Source organism: Halyomorpha halys, unplaced genomic scaffold, assembly GCF_000696795.3.
Source record: "Halyomorpha halys isolate HHAL.00 unplaced genomic scaffold, Hhal_1.1 Scaffold456.1, whole genome shotgun sequence".
In the NCBI taxonomy this organism is placed as follows: Eukaryota; Metazoa; Arthropoda; class Insecta; order Hemiptera; family Pentatomidae; genus Halyomorpha; species Halyomorpha halys.
The window spans coordinates 1,158,741-1,175,849 of NW_027106823.1; the positions used below are offsets into that span (position 1 = coordinate 1,158,741).

Genomic DNA, 17,109 nt, shown 5'->3' on the forward strand with positions numbered 1-17,109 from the left:
GATCACTCTGGGAATCAAACATATATTCTTAGTAGCCACTGAAAAATTAATCCAATATGTCCAACAATTAAAAAAAAAATAATCCGCTAGGATAATGTTTTGTTATTTGACATCAACATAATGCGGTTTACCGAGTCCGTCATATGCGTGTTTGTTTACATGCAATTAATAAAATACAAACAATCATGCATATGATGGGCACAGTATACGGCATTATGCAAATATCAAGTAATGATAAATTATCTTAGTGGATACTTATTGTTAATACCTAAATAATTTTCAAGTGCGTGGCTGTTAAGAATAAAATTTTGGCCCCTAGAATGTTAATTATAAATACATTTTATATGTTAATTTTTATTTTTATTTAACTCGAATTTTCAAGAATACCATGAAGCTCTAAAGAAACCACCCTGGGATGGCCTATGCGTCATCAACCCAACACGAGTAGGAGAGAAAATGGAGCCGGAAACGTCTGAAATTCTATAATAATTGTTCTATAAATATAAATGTACCTTATCGAAAATTGCATATAGAATCGAGGAATGTGCCGATATTTAAAAATAATCATTAATTATCGGTATAATTACTGAATATCAAAAAGATCTTTCGAAAATATTATAAGGCAATGTAACATTAATAAACTTCCAAGAAAAATTGACTAATAGCACAGTGATTATTTATTTTATAAAAATAAAAAAGCAAAGGGATGAAAAATAGTTGGCTACATGAAACTTAGAAATAAGTTACTTATAATAATGGTATGTAGATGAGAATTATTGTGTAGCTTTCGCAAACAAAAATAATTACAATTCTTTCTTACTAGTAGACAATATTATACACAAATGAAGTATTTAGTTAACACTATGACTAATGATTACATATTAGTATTCCCTATCTTATGTGAATACGATTAACTTCATGAATAATACAATAATACTATAATTGGAACTCGGATTTCCAAAGTTGGTGGAGTTAGATGCTGCCAGTCCCAGTTTGGACCAGGTCACAATATTACAGACCCAACTCTAGGTCAAGATCCTGTTCTCTGTTTTACGAGAGCTCGTATAAAACAGGTTTGGGGGAATTCGAAAGCATCTAACCACCAACAAACATTAACTTGTTTTATAACAAAAAATTAAACTAAAAAATAAATTAGTTATCAATAATAAAGAGTATTATTTTATCGTAATAATGTTAACTTACTGACTTGTTAACTTAATTGTTGACCATTCATTAATTTAATTGAACATAAAATTATCTACAGTAGTACATTTTTGTTCTGCGTATTTGTTTCTTCAATATATGAGATTATACATTTTTATATATTATTATAAACTATTTTATTTCTTTAATATATTACATAAAATAGGACTATATCTAGATTCATTGATGAAATCACGATATTTTGTTTTATTGCTTTGGTTTATTACCTCAAATACATTACCTCAAATAGCATGGCAACATTTAAATTGCAAATAAATTGTCAACATGTGATATAAAAAAATACTTATCTGTACCATTTAAAAAATAATGCTATATATAAAACAGTTTCTAATTTTTCATATCAGTTTCATAACAAAATTTCTAATTATTATTAATAACCTTATAGAATTGTTCAGTTGCAGTTCATTATTGTATCTGAAACTATTAATATTGTTTTGTAATTTACAACTTTTAAAATTGAAGATTATTATGCAAGAAAGATAATTAAGTTCCTCTGGCATAATATATTTATTATCTTTTGGATAACATATCCCCAAGGTCTTGTTTTTCTGGTTCAATACTGAGATAAGAGCTTAGCAACTAAGGTGAGCTTCCTTAACCAATGGGAGATTTTCTAAATAATATTTATCGTATTTTTTATATTATCCTTGTAAATTTTACTAATCTGTATATTATTGAATATATATTCGAAATCCTTAAATGATGCGACATTAAATACATAATTATAATGGGAAAATAACGAATTGTTACTATGAAAAAATAATTAAAACCAAGGCAGATAAAATCATTTCGTTTATTATTACTAAATATTAGTAGTACAGAATCATATTTAAGCTTGTATAGTAATTTTTCTATTGTATTTAATTATTTAATTAATAATATATATTTAATAATATTACTCAATATTATAATAAATATATTAATAAAAATTATTGAATGTTTGAAAAACAATTTCAATAACTGTGAATAGTATTAAATGGGACTTGAAGTAATAATGAACCACGCCCTACTGAAAATAAAATTTTTAATATCTATGATTTTATTACTTTAATAATAAATAATATAAAAACTAAAATTTTAGTCAATGAAAGAATTACGTAATTAAAATACTAGTCTCATGAAATTTAAATTATGCATAATTTTACATGTTTATCATGATAAAATTTACCACAAATTAATTCCCAACATGAGGATTAATTCATTATGCAAGGAAGGATTGGAAACTTTAATCATTTAACGTTGTTTATGGATTTGATATGGTTTCTGTTCTTAAGTTTATTTAATAACTGTATAAATAAGCACTGGTGGTATATATACATTACTGTTCTATGTAAATGTGATTTGAAAAATAAATGTTGCAAAATTGACAACATTTACAAAAGAAGAGTACAGATTTATTTGAATTATAACATGTTTCAAAACTATTTACCTGAAATATCGACAATGGAATTCCCAACGTGGGTGCAGATCAACAAGTGTCAGCGTTGGACTGACGCATTTCAAGGGTTAATCCTTACAATATTAATATTTATTTTCTTTTATAACAAAACTACAGTTATGATTGAATATTTTATTAATTATTTATTTCATAATTAAGTGAATTTGTCATTTTAAAATTATTTACTGAGTAGATACATTAAGTTTGTTTATGTTACTGTTGATGTTGTTTTTGGGTCCATATAATTTTTAAAAGCAAGATTTTCCAATTTTTATATTTTTCAGTGTTGAGATTTGTCGAAAGATATATGTTCTGTATATGTTTTGTAAATTATATATAAATATTATTACATATATGGTCGTATAATTCATACTACTGACCTTCCTTTGAGCTTCGGCAGCGAAGCCAGACTTTGCAGCTCGGTTGTTCGCCATCGTTGCTGAAGAAGTGGAGGTAGTGAGATGAAGTGAACACAAGCACTGTCGGACAGAGACTGGAGATGCAGGGCTCACCTCCCCACCGCCTTGGAAGGCCCTCCCCACCCTCCCGGCGGTCGTGAATTTCCATCAGCCGTTCGTCAAATCATTTATATTTCGAGTGGTTGATACTCGCGATAAATCTCAGGTATATGTTTCACCTCAATAGGAAACAATGAAAAGCTTAATAATTCTGAAATAAATTGAACAAACCTCAATTATTTATATAACTTGAAGGACGGCGAAAGGAATCCTATGGAGAGTAAGCTTAGAAAGTTATTTCTGGAAGAAACCATAAACGTTGGACAGTTACTGAAATAAAAGGTCAGAAGAAAAACCTCGGCACTGTTTCATAATGAAAGATCATACGTTAGTCCAAAGATATAAGTCTACAAACTATGAGATACGAGCATTAAAACTTTTTGTTTCGTGTATAGCAGTTAAAAAGTATAAGTCAGCATTGCAAGAAATTGTACCAAGTACAAACTATTAACATCGAACGGAACAAGCTGAGACTACGCGATCTCTCATCATTGCAAGCTTGTGTTATATTGTGTTAAACTGTCGTATTACTGACAGGAAAAAAGTTAGTCTTTGTTATTTCTACCTCATCAATCCTAAGTATGCATTTTTATAGCTACAGAAAAATACAAAAGTTTTTTTTTTTAAATTTCCACCATTCTGGTTTTAGATTTTTTTATTCCACAAAACATAGCGACAACTTAAACACATTCAAACCAATCTACCCAAAACTTGGGGTCGTAAGTAGGTTGGTAAATGAAAGCTGTGTGATGTGCACTGCACCAGATTTTTATATGCCGCTGGATGGAGGAACGAACGTCAACTAAGTTATTTAAGGAGAGTGCCGTCCGTGGCCCAAGTGGTTGAGGTGCCAGTCTGGCGGCGCCGGTTCCAATCTGGACTGGGGGGACGGACTTTTTTTATTTCGTAGCTGTCCCACGAAATTAAAAACTTTATCCCCACCCTGGTTGGAATAAAAAAATATATATATTTAAGTTGGTCCACCGTAACCGCATTTATTTTCATATTTCTTATTAAATAAAAGTTCAAATTGAACGATTTTTACTTGGACTATATAGGATAACAAGCATTGTCTTGTTTGTCATTGCCTTTATTGAATTCGACTCAGACTGTCATTGAATTTATAGAGGATGTTCTCTATTTTAGAGTTGCAAGGTAACCTAACGGTTCATTTATTGACGAGACGCAGACAAGCAGTAGTAATAAAATCCCCTATCTCTGCCTACACCACGGCTCAAATGCATCCCACCCAGTGAATGCTGGTTTGTATATCCTTTATCTGATTTTCTTTTTCCTGAACGAAAATTCTTTAGTCTACTAAAATCCAAAATCAGATTTTATATAGATTTACTATCAATTGAGGAGTGCGGTGGTAAGGCTACCAAAGACCCAGGTTCGAATTCGGCTGGGCAGAAAAAAATTGTCTGTTACACCGTGGCCTTGAGTCAACCCTGGGGTCCACCCAGCTTCATAAATTGGGTACCCTTAATTGGGTAAAAATCTGGCAGTCGAGTGTGATTCTGACCAAATCACCACCTTGCACAACCGTTGGTCTAGTAGCAGTACTTCCTTACAAAGTACTGAATGAAGGATCAGGGGTTCAAGGGTTGTAGCGGTACAGATTGTAATTGTTTACAGTCAATTAATAGTATCGGCACTATTTTGTTCTTATTATATACAAGTAAACAAATCGATTGGTATATAATTATCTCACTATAATATAATATCAGTTCAATATTGACACAATGTTAATCTCCTGACCTAACACAGTGTCGTGAAAAATTTGAGGGAAAATAAAGTTGTTCCTTCTTCGAAAAACTCCTGTATAAGAATTTTCATAGAATCAAAAAAATAATTTTTTTTTTCTCATTCATTCTCAACCTTCATTGGTTTGGGGACTTAATTGTAATAACATTAGGACTACTCCTCCAATCTACACGAAACTTAACAGTGGTTTAGACACCTATAATATATATATAAATAACCTATAAACTACACGGAACGCCACAAACCGAACTTACCATAACAGATTATTAATGAGTGGATATACGTTTGAGTTTTTATCTATTTGAAACTAATTTTTCTCCTTTATAAAGGCATAAAATCCACGAGCTATTGCTATTTCTAAGGAAGTGGAAATTCAGTTTTCCAATAATTTGTGGTAAAGTTAGATTTTCTTCAATTCCAGAGGAGTTATGAATTTTTTATGTGAACGCAGGACATTGGCAGAAAAAAAAGTTCCGCCGTAAAATCAAGACCAGAAATTTCCAGAATAGAAATATTTTATTTCTATCAAAACTCTTTTTAAGTTTTATAGAACCCTAAAAACTAATCTGAGTTGCTTTTTATCTAAACTAAAAATATTTTGACCTAATTTGTTAGAAGCTTTTTGTTTATGTAATTTTTCATTCTCTTATAAAATTAGGAATAGTTTTTTGTAGAAATATTGTGCGGGTAGTGTTCAATAAAGATATCAAAATAGTAAAAGATATCTATTTACCGTTTCGCCTCTCCTTGCAGGGCTTTGTCAGTGTTGTCTGATTGAAGAAGAGATGACAAAAAGTCATTCTCTGACGAAGCCCTGCAAAGTAGGCAAAACGGTGGTTAACAATAAATAGTTATCTTTTACTTTTTTGATACCTTTATTGACCACCATCCGGACTATCTTCCTACAATCTACTTCATACGGTCAAATATCTTCTTCCAATAGGAATAGTTTTTCTTATTTCATATTAAATAGATAATAAAATTAAAATACATGCAGAGCAATGGCAGAAAACAATATTATAAACATTGGTAAGATTATTTAAATATATTTTTCTAGGCTCCTAGAATGCATTGGCTAGAACCATCGGACACATGTCAAATATTTTTTTACCTACTATGTCAGAAAGAAATTTCATTGAATTCAGTATTCCCTCAACCATAGCCTCCCCTTGTAAGTCGATCTTAGGATTAAGATCTGTGTCTATAAATTTAATAAAAACAAATTAACTCTGGAAAGATTATTAAACTTACTTGATAATTTTAAATTAAAAATTCTAAAATATGACATTTGACACCTTTGGTACTAATTGTGTTCTGAATTATATTTATTATTATTGATCTTAAAAGTCTGTCAGTTTAACGTGCGTGCTGATTCAGTTGTTATCCAAAATTGGGTGTCTTTAATTTTTATACATTTGTATTATGGTAGTTTTGCTTACTAATTTATTTAATTTAATATCCACCATTCCATTACTCTTTCTAACTGTTTAATTGTTTTTGCTGAAAAGTATTTTATCGTATTAATGTTTAATTAATGAAAATAGGTTGAATGTGAAACATATTATATTTAAACATTCTAAAAAGTTATAACTTCATATTATTCATTCAAGAAGGATTTTTTTTTTTAATTTCCCCCAGTTGAAATATACATAATATTTCACTGTTCTTATGAGAACATTCTAAGTAACTACAACCATATTTGACAATGCATGGCGAAATATATAAAGGGATAGGATGACAGAGCTCAAGTAACAAATAAATCCAAAATCAAGCCAAATGAATATTGGCATTATTTTATTTTGATTTTATTATAGTGTATCATTCTAAATAGAATTTGGATTCATTAAATGTTTAAATATTGCTTTTAAATATTAAAATAAATAAGCTCAATTTTCTATAACATAATAAATTAAAAAAAAAAAAAAGTTCCTGGAAAGTAAGGAATCGTATATATTGTAGTTTTATCAGTGGCTCTGCCAATCTTGCATGGCGTTATCTTTACAACCCCATAGATTGAAGCGTTCCTATCTGCTATTACTCCGAATGTCACCGGTCCATTTTCTTTTGATAAATGGTTCTGGTGTATCATTTTGCATTATTTTCAGTTTGTTTTAGCCGTTTTGTATTATTGTATTCGTATAACAGCAATAAGTTGTCATTATTTGAATATAGTAATAATTTTTTTTCTTCTCCTATCAGCACAACAGGCGCATGAAGCAGCATTTTAGTCCAGGACAGATTATACATTATTTATTTACTGCTCACGTATCATAAATATGCTGCTATGAGAATTATATTCTACAAAAAAAATCTATGTTGTGGGTACACCACACAACTTTCACTTAGAACTCTACTTTGAGTTAAATTCATCCCAGTTCATTTTAAACCAGATATATCTATTTCAATTATTGAGGCAATTATTTCCCCGTACTAACTTTCCTAATGAGCCTTTCAGTTGATAGATTGACTGATCCCAATCAAAACAGTTTTCAGAAAAGTATTTTAATATTATTTCTTTGTAGATTTGGCCAATATTAGCTCTATACCCATAATATTTAAATGGAAGTTTCGTCAGTTCGTCGGTTAGCTTCAATGCGATATTCAATCTGTAAATAATCATTTTCTAGCTCAGGCAAACCTTGGGCATAAGTCAAATGGCTAGTATATCCACAATGCTTGGCCCAATTAATTAGCATATATTACTCGCCATTGTGTATTTTACTAATCGAATTAGCTTATTCAGTAACTCCTATTTGTCCATGGCATGTAAGAGGTTGTTCCGTATAATTGTATCATCGGCTACCTATAAACTATTTGAATAAAGGTGTGATTATGAACTATTAATTTTTTTTTAATTTCTAATTTAAATTATATACTAATCCTAACCCATTCTAACACTACCACTAATACTACCTCACCTCGTACAGCGACGACACAATCCCATATCTCCACCCTTGAAGAATGGTGCCGAAACTGGAGGATTAAAATAAATTCCAATAAATCCCACCAAATTACCTTTACCCTTCGTCGTAAGCCCATGACCTCCTGCCGTACAGTATCTTTTAATAATACCTCACTTATTCCTCTCGAACAGATCCGTTACTTAGGGCTACATCTGGACAAACAACTGACATGAAATCCTCATGCAGACTGAAAAGACAGGAAACTACTCGTCAATTCCGACTATTACGACATTTACTGTACAAACGGTCTAAACATTCAATCAATTACAAAAGACTGATCTACTTGACTATTATAACGCCTATTTTGACACACGAAGTTGAGCTTTGGGGCTCTACTAAACCATCCAATTCCTCTCGTATCCAATCCTTACAGTCTGAAATTCTTAATGCTCCTTACTTTGCCACAAATAAAGTCAGCCATCAGGACCTCAATGTCCCCTATGTTGCCGATTAGGCCAGAACTAGATACCAATCCTTTCATGATAAACTTCTCAACCGCCCAAACCAACTTGTTTCTAACGTAGCTTCTCCTTCATTACCTAATAACTTTCTTAGGCGTCTAGAAAGAAGATGGCCTCGAGATCTTATCCCCTAGAAATGTTATTGGAGTAATATCAATGGGTAGATTCTTCCCATGTTTGTATCATGTCACTATATCACCTACAGCAAATCTACATGTTGCATATATTTTTATACAGTTGTAAATAAATTATTAAAAAAATATAATAAATTTATTATTTAATATAAATGGATGTGTAGATAATAATTACTATTTTATTGTAAAAAATAAATTAATAATAAAGGGTGCACTACAATAACTGTGCTGGATTGGCTACTTTTGTTTTAAATTAATCACTTATTTTCTTTCATTATATGACATATATATATACCGTTGTTATTTTGGGCAAATCAATTTTCACCAGTAATCGGTCGTGAATAAATTACTTTAATAACAGCGTTTAAAATTTCCTTTATTAGGTTCTAAATTAGCATTCAGACACATAACAACAAATCTAATATACCTTTTAATTAATAATCAATCAGTCATTAAGCTATTTGTTTAATTTGTTAAAAATTTGTATATATTTATTTTAATTGTAAAGTATCGTAACTGTAAATTAATATGTTATAATGGATTCTTAAGTAAAAGACGATAAAAAAAAAAATGATTACTTTTTTAAAAAGTAGAGTATACTCGCAAATATATGAGCCTTCATTGCTCAACATAGCGCTCAATATTAATATTAGTAATAATATATTAATATTTGGTATTAATCAATATTAGTTTTCGAACTTCAATATTTTTTCCAAATAACGATGAATTGATATTTTTTTTATTCATTTTAGCAAATATCGTGAAACTATTAGACGCAAAGACTTTTACTATCTTGTTATATAGCTTGTTAAATGCGCTGTAAAGTAGTTTATTATAATTATTTTCCAAAATAAAATAGAGTTCTTGATATTTTTCTAAAGATCTCACGAAATGTTGGAAAAAATACTGATGTTTGGAAAACTGTATTTCATAAAATACCAAGCGTAACGAGATAAATTAGTGTTGTTGTTCTCACCTTTAGAAAAGTATTAATAATTTTATTGATAGCTTTTCTTCAATAAATACTTCTATATAATCTCATTCACTGATGTGCACTTTTTTTTTCAACTTTATCTTAATAAAGTAGAAAACAATTCTGGTATCGATTAACTATGGAAAATTAAATGAAATTTAATCATTACTATGAAATTCCAACTTACTAATCAATTATGAGATTATCACTATTACAGTCTGTTGTTACTTTCGAAAGCCCCTTGAATATATCAGTTTTATTCAGCATTCCTTGAAGCAAGTCATTATTTATGACCTTAGTTATACTAATATTTTATCGTATTTGTTTGAGAATTATTTGTATTATATCAGTGAAAAATATTGCGATATTAAGATAAAAAATTTTAAACATTATTCCTTAATATCTATCTTGGACAGAGAATCTGAATTATCTTATCTTAATTTTGTGAATATAGAGATATATTCCCCTTTATTTCATAATTTTATTTTTAATATATCTCATGAAATGAACTGCTGACGTGATCTGAATTTTTTGCTGTCTGCCTTTTCTCTGATTTATTTAATTAGTATATCTAAGAATAATAACTTTAAAACACTCAAATCTATATTTGCACTATTAAGGCGAGATATGAATTGTTTCGACATAAGTGGATAGTAACTTGCAACTATACTGCGATGGAATTGAACTACACTAATGAATATGTTTGTGTTAGGACATTGATTAGTGGATTTGAAAATATACACACCGGATTCTTAAACAGAATAAATAAAGCTACAGAAACCTATTTTGAGTTTATTAACACCGTTCTTGGTAGAAAGGAAGAGGGTAATATGAATGCTTGCTTTATCTTACCTTTGTTATGAAGAAATATTTTCATTCTACTTCATAATTTTATTTTTAACATATGTCATGAAATTAACTGCTATCGAGATCGAAATCCATACCTTATAACAATAACTGAATTCAATGTCTTACATACTTGGAAGTGAGAGTTGGATTTTGATTATTGTTGAAATGAACTTTCATGGAGTAGCAGGTAGAAAAAGAATTATTATTATATGGGCGACAGACCATGGAGGTATAAGCCCTCGCGCGATCTATTAGGAAATACACCGCGCGGTTCGTCACTTCCACGCTTATTTTTTGTGAGTACCACCCATTGGCCTGCACATAATCCTTTGCAGTCGTATAATACTAAGGGGCTGGTAACAATGCATCTGCGCGCAAATAATGCACTGCCAGGCTAACTCAGATGTTTACCGGAATGATTTGTTCATTTTGGTGTATAAAAATCAAAATTATGAAAATATTGCGTTTATTAATGGGATCTCCACTACTAACGATCTACTAAGAAAAACATTTTGAAAAGAACTCAACAGCAATGATCCAGGCATACGTCAGGATAGCGGAAACCAGATAGACGCACTACCATTCTCCACTTTTACTAATTTCACTAGATTCCGGCCCTTGATAATTAAAACAATTTTTCTTTTTGAAAAAAAAAAGAAGAAGAAACCGCTTAGTATTACAGGAGTATAAAGGATTATATGAACCACCGACTCGGCGCCGACTGTCTCAGACAATCAGCTTGCATGGACGTGAGACAGGCCAAGAAACTAATCAATAAGGAATTTACGTGTAGAACTAAGTGGCTTCTAGGCCTACATAGAAATGAACTCCGATTAATAATGGAAGTTCTTAACGGCTATTGCAGATTTAAAAAATATATTAAGATATATAGAGTAGTTTGCGATGAAACTTGTCATTTATACAGACTCCGGAAACTGCTATACATTAAATAGCTTGATAATGATCGGTATGCGTCATTGAGGTATAGTCTTCTAAGCTCCGACAGAATCCTAGAATATGAGGGCTTCCTCTATCGAATGGCCGTCCCTTTTAAATTTCATTATAAAATCAAATAGGTTTGACATGGAGGAATAATAGCTAGCATAAAAAATATTCTAATGGTCTTTCTTGGGGTTGGCGAAAAAGGGGGGAACCCTTTAGTACCGGTACCATCTTGGCCGTACCATAATTGACTAAAACGTTATAGAGAGGTTCCAATTACCAAGTCTTCAGGTTAGAATTTGACTATAGTAGATTTTATTACCGAATACTGGTGAGTCTGTATCAACTTTAGCCTAATCTGGTAAGACGTTGTATTATGATGCTCTCTTTAACTCTCTAGATTTGTACTAACAAGATCTCTTTCCTCTCTAGATTCTGGAATAGTAATATAATATATATAAACTATTATATATTATAGTGTATTGATTCAAAAAGTAAATAATAAAAAAAATGTTTAATATTCGAAATTCTCCATAGTTTGTCAGTTATCAACCTAATTGGCTCGTAAAATTTGCAATAATTCATTAAATCCGGAAGTTTTCATGTTCCAAGACCATGTTTACCAGCCATAGGGTGCATAGATCTGCCCACGCAACAACCTGAGAGATTTATAGCCTCCGTCCATTAGCTAATAACTTGAGGATTGTGCATGCTCTCTCTTCTCCCGCATCTGTTTCATCCCTTTCATCTGTTGAGCTGTCTTGTCACTTGAAAATGTATTGATCCATTCCACTCAACGCAGTATTTCAAAGTAAAAGAAACACCTCAGATTCATATTTTAAATAATTGAAAAAAAATTGAGAAATCGACCTATTATTATTATTTTAGTAACTATAAATGTGAGGTATTGTGCAGGAAGACTTTCTCAGCCCCCTTGTTCTATTTAATGTTTTCCGTATTTCATATTTTTTTTTTTTTTAATAAATTAAGACCACACCTACACGTTTATAGGTGTAAGTAGTTCTCAACCTCATTCTATTTCGATACCCAGACAACGTTGAATTTGAAGTTCCACTCTTATGGTGTGAAAAGAGTTTGTTTCTATTGTTAAAGGTTATGATTGTGGTTTGGCGTAGCTGATGTAATTAGTTACCTCTGCTGTTAAAGTCTAAGTCTACTCAAAGTAAATTCGGTACCACCATGCAAAAGAGGTACTATAGCATTACCTTATAACCACAAATTACGACTTATCCTTAGTTATATGTTTATCGTTTATAGTTGCCCACGCTCAGCGGAGAAGGGGGAGTTAAGGAAAATAATTTAAAAAAATATAATCGCAAAAGGAAAAAAAGATAAAACAATAAAACATTACTCGTTAGGCGCCACGTTATTTTTTCTTGGAAATAACGCAAACGCCGAAGCATTATGCCCACAATATAGCTAAAATATACCACTATATAAACAATTGTTGAATTATGACCACAGGCGAATACCTTTATATGTAGATAACAGAAAACCTAGGGGTGTTACCTACCCACCTGTTGAATTATAGTAATATTCCGTGAACAACAAAAAAAAAAGTAAATTAATAGGTTGAAAGCAGAGAAAGAACAGCACAACTATATGTACAAAAGTTTAATAATAAGAAGAAATATATATACAGAGAATGAAAAAGGAAAAAAAAACTCTTATCAATTAATAAAACAATTAAAACTTATAAGTTGACTTAACCTTAACCTTAATAACTATATTTATCAAGCCCCACGTAGTCCTTGGGTGCACTCCTGGCCGAACATAAGGTTGTCCGATATTTCCTTTCTGGTCACCGTCTCACCACCCCAGAATTATAGAGATGTAATCTCTAATGATGTGACGTCGTTGCTACGCACTCCACTATATCTCCAATTCTAGTGTTAATGACCGTCTATTGAAGTAAAACACCATAATTTTGAACAACAAAACATATATGACAACATTTCTCATATGGTGATATTCCGGTTCAAACAGTAAAGACTGAGGGCCTTTAAACTATTACCACTTCACATTTAACAATCGTAACGTGTTCCAAAATCAAACTGTCACCTTCACAAAACCAAAACCCACTCGTCTGAACATAATGCTCGCGTTTTGTTTTCACCATGACAACCGTAACACCTCTTGTCTACACAAATCTAACCAGTGTTTTTATTTCACCATAGCAACTGTAACATCCTTTCTCTTCTATTCCACCAACTAAAAGAACTAGAAGAAAATAGCAGGATCCTCTTTGTATTAATGGCTTTCAATTAAAAATTGTATTGTATTACTTTTTCTAAGGCCAAAAGATATACAGTTTGAACGGTAACAAAGGACCAAGCATGTGGCAACTCCACGTGGTAATAGGCATCTTCTCTGAGTATGTTTTATTCTCTTACTCTCTTTATCACTTACCATTTCATAGAAAATCTATGTCGTCTACAATAATTGCTCTTAAAATACCATTCTTTAAAATCATCCTCAGCTGCTTTTACTTTGTTCCCAAGATGAGTTATAAAAATTTGCTAATTTATGACGTTATAAAAAAATAATTATTTTTTCCTAACTATCTCCATAGGTGGTAAGATATTTACTTGTAATCCTTTGTTGCTCCTAATTTGTTAGTGAACTTCGTAACCATCAAAGACAACACCAATATTTGTTTCTATAATTCCTACAGTATTTATTATTTCTTTGCAGCCCGGCCCTGCCTTACCTATTCCGTCCTGTGAGTAACCCCTCAATAGACCACATAAGTCTAACAGTTATACAGACGCTGGTTCAATCCGGATTTCTTTAAAAAAAATACTGTCCGTAGGCAACCTTATGTTTGGAGCGGCGCTGGTTCTAATCAGGCCTGGACAGATTGACTTTTATTTTGTGGCTAGTAGGTATAAAAGGCCGGTTCTGGCACAGTACTTTGGGGATCATTTTTGGACTTTGGAGCCTAGCCTCGACCCTACCTTAACCAATCACGTGACCTTGGACTTAGGACCCTAGCGTCGATCCCTACCTTAACGTCTCCTAGCCTCATCCTCTCCTAACCAGTGTTTACCGGTCTGACCTATCCTAATCCTCAATACTCATCCTTAATACTTAATCCTGATGCTCAATGCTTCATCCTAATCCTTAATACCTAATTCTAGTGTTTCATATTCTAGTAGTAGGCGGGCCGAAACACCGATTTGGGCAGATTTTAGAATGAGCTGAGTGTGCCCGATCGGCATTTTTCATTTCTTTTGTTTAACCTCCCTCTCCCCCCCTCCCTCTATCCATCAAACGGTCAAGTAACCACTTTTTGTACTATAACCGAATGTACACGGGAGCCATTTCGAACAGAACTCAAAATGGCTGGATACCCACTGAATGGAAATTCGACCATCCCGCTCTAGCTAAAATTTTATGGTTACCTACCTATAAGATGACCTGCCCATATCTCAGAAATGAACAGGTAGTTTATATAACAAAAAAAAAGAAGACAAATGTTTGTGCTTGTCTCCAAGTTAATTGATTACCATCGTCCGACATCCCCTACCAATAATTCTGTAATAACTATTATACTAAATATAATGAAACATAACGAAAAATTCTTGTTATATAAGTATCACTTTTTTTCCACCACTGTATATACATATCCCCAAATATTATATTCACCTTGTATTTATATTCCTATTATCAATGCCGTATTACTGCCCATAAAGTATGTTAAAAATCGGAAAGGACTTCCAGCTTCTTGGAAGGTGGTCTGTAGATCAATTTAATAATTATAGGTATTCAGATTAAGTTGTCTAATTTCAAATATATTAGTTAATTAAAATGCTTATTTTAGTTTTGATTAGAAGATATGGAAAAAATGCTGTCTATTCATGAAATAATCGATGATATTATATTGAATAAAATATTGAAAAGAGCAATAATTTGGGACAGATGTTTTGGAAGATGAAAAGGCTTGTGCAATCAAGATGGAAATTTAAGACGAATCAGAAACAAATTAACTGTTAATGGATTAATAATTCCACGGTTGCCAAATGCAGCCTCTACCTCATTCGACAGGCTCTGTTCATGGACAATATCTTTCCAACGATTTCTTATTTCATCTGCTAAATTTTAAATTAGCAGTTTTGACTGGCACTGCTAATTTCGAGATAGCATTTATTATCTGTTATTTGATAAGTGGTGAAATTCTATCATCTGCTTCTTTCAGCCGTAATTTGGGGCCAATTTCACACATTTATTCTTAAATGAATGGAATATGGTCCGGATGCGGTAAAAAAAACAACTCAAATAGTAAATAATTATACTATTATACTATTTTAATTATTTACTATATGAGTTGTTTTTTTTACCGCATCCGGACCATATTCCATTCATTTATACACACGGTCAATCTTCCTTTATTCTTAAATATTCAATAAAGAACAAAACTTGAAAATATTTGCATAATTGAAGAATTGAGTGAAAATTTTTAAGAAGTTGTGTGTGGAAGTAATTAGAAATATTTTCAAATTAACTACAGAAGTTTTATTTCGTGAGGAGAAATCCAAAATGAAGTTTAACCCCCTCCCCTCTCTAAGACCACTACTTCTGGGCTTATGAGTGGTTAGTAACGGAAGGTCTGCATTTTTGAACTTTAGAAAAGGATAATCATTTAGAGGTGGAAATGTGGTATGTTTAGAAAATACACGTCAGATAACGGTTTATCTTACATATAAAATTCACCCCCTCCCTATATTGTTGCGGACAAATCTTTATTTAATAGGCTGTTAAGGCTATTATTTACTAAATTTTATTACAAACTCCAAACTTACATTGTTTCAGAACATTTCACTTTGTCCATTCCACTTGTGATATTGGTAATTTGCCAAGAGAAACAAGGAAATTCCTGTCTGATTGTAAATGTAATGTGTTGTGACTTGACATGATTAAGTCATTTCTTCATCCAAGAATTTTCTATCGTATGGATTAAACACAACCTACAATCATGTGAAACAATTTGTTTAGTTTACAGTTTAGTTATTGAGTTGGATTGAACTATTTACAAAGTTGGAAGATGAAAAATAAATAGAAATGTAGAACTATATAGGAGAACTTCATATCCCAAAATTGAAAAGAAATAATAACTCAGATTTCAGGTTTTTTTTCAATATTTTTATTTTAAACCATTAAATTATTTTTTTTAATGGTAATGAATTATTTTAGAAAGTTTTAAAGTGTATTCTAAAGCGATTAGTGAGCATTTTAAATAAGAACGATTATGCGACAAAACCTTATATGAAGTTTTGTATCTTTTAGATTGTGATTTTGAGCTATGCTGTTCACATACAGATGTGCAAATGTATTTTCCTTGTCACATTTGTATTTGAAAAACGAATTTTCCGATTAGGTCCTTGAGGACAGGATTGTTGAAACTTGTGCAAAAATGATCCAGTATAACTTTTGTCAAGTAACATCCCTTGCTTTTGTTTTTAATGATCAAATGTATTTTCCTCTGCATATCTATAATTGATGATCGGTTCTTCCGATTTGATCCGAAATTGGAGGAATGTTGAGAATCTTTTACACTGATGTTCTGTTACCACATTCATTTAATAATAAAAATTCACTACTTTCGCATATGGGTCTAGGTTAGTGATTACTTTGGATCTGAGTCAATTTTATCAAATTACATCCGCTGTTTTTGCTTATGCTTCGAATAATTTTTTTTTTTTGATAGATTTGTTTATTGATAGATATTACAATCTGCCACACAGTTGTGGGCAATAGGTAATAGTGATGAATGATCTCATACATACTAAAATAAAAAAATAAAATAAATAAAAAATAAA

General features: G+C 31.4%; 1 protein-coding gene across 1 annotated transcript in view; it reads right to left on the minus strand.

Annotated features, from left to right (window-relative positions):
• Chd64 (calponin 3) overlaps positions 1–3,198 on the minus strand; it is an 80,466-nt gene extending 77,268 nt beyond the window's left edge. Inside the window, exon 1 of the mRNA XM_014424189.3 lies at positions 3,043–3,198. Within this exon, the coding sequence (XP_014279675.1) occupies positions 3,043–3,096 (54 nt within the window). The 5' untranslated portion in view covers positions 3,097–3,198. The remainder of the gene's footprint in view (positions 1–3,042) is intronic.
• Between the last annotated feature and the right edge of the window lie 13,911 nt (positions 3,199–17,109).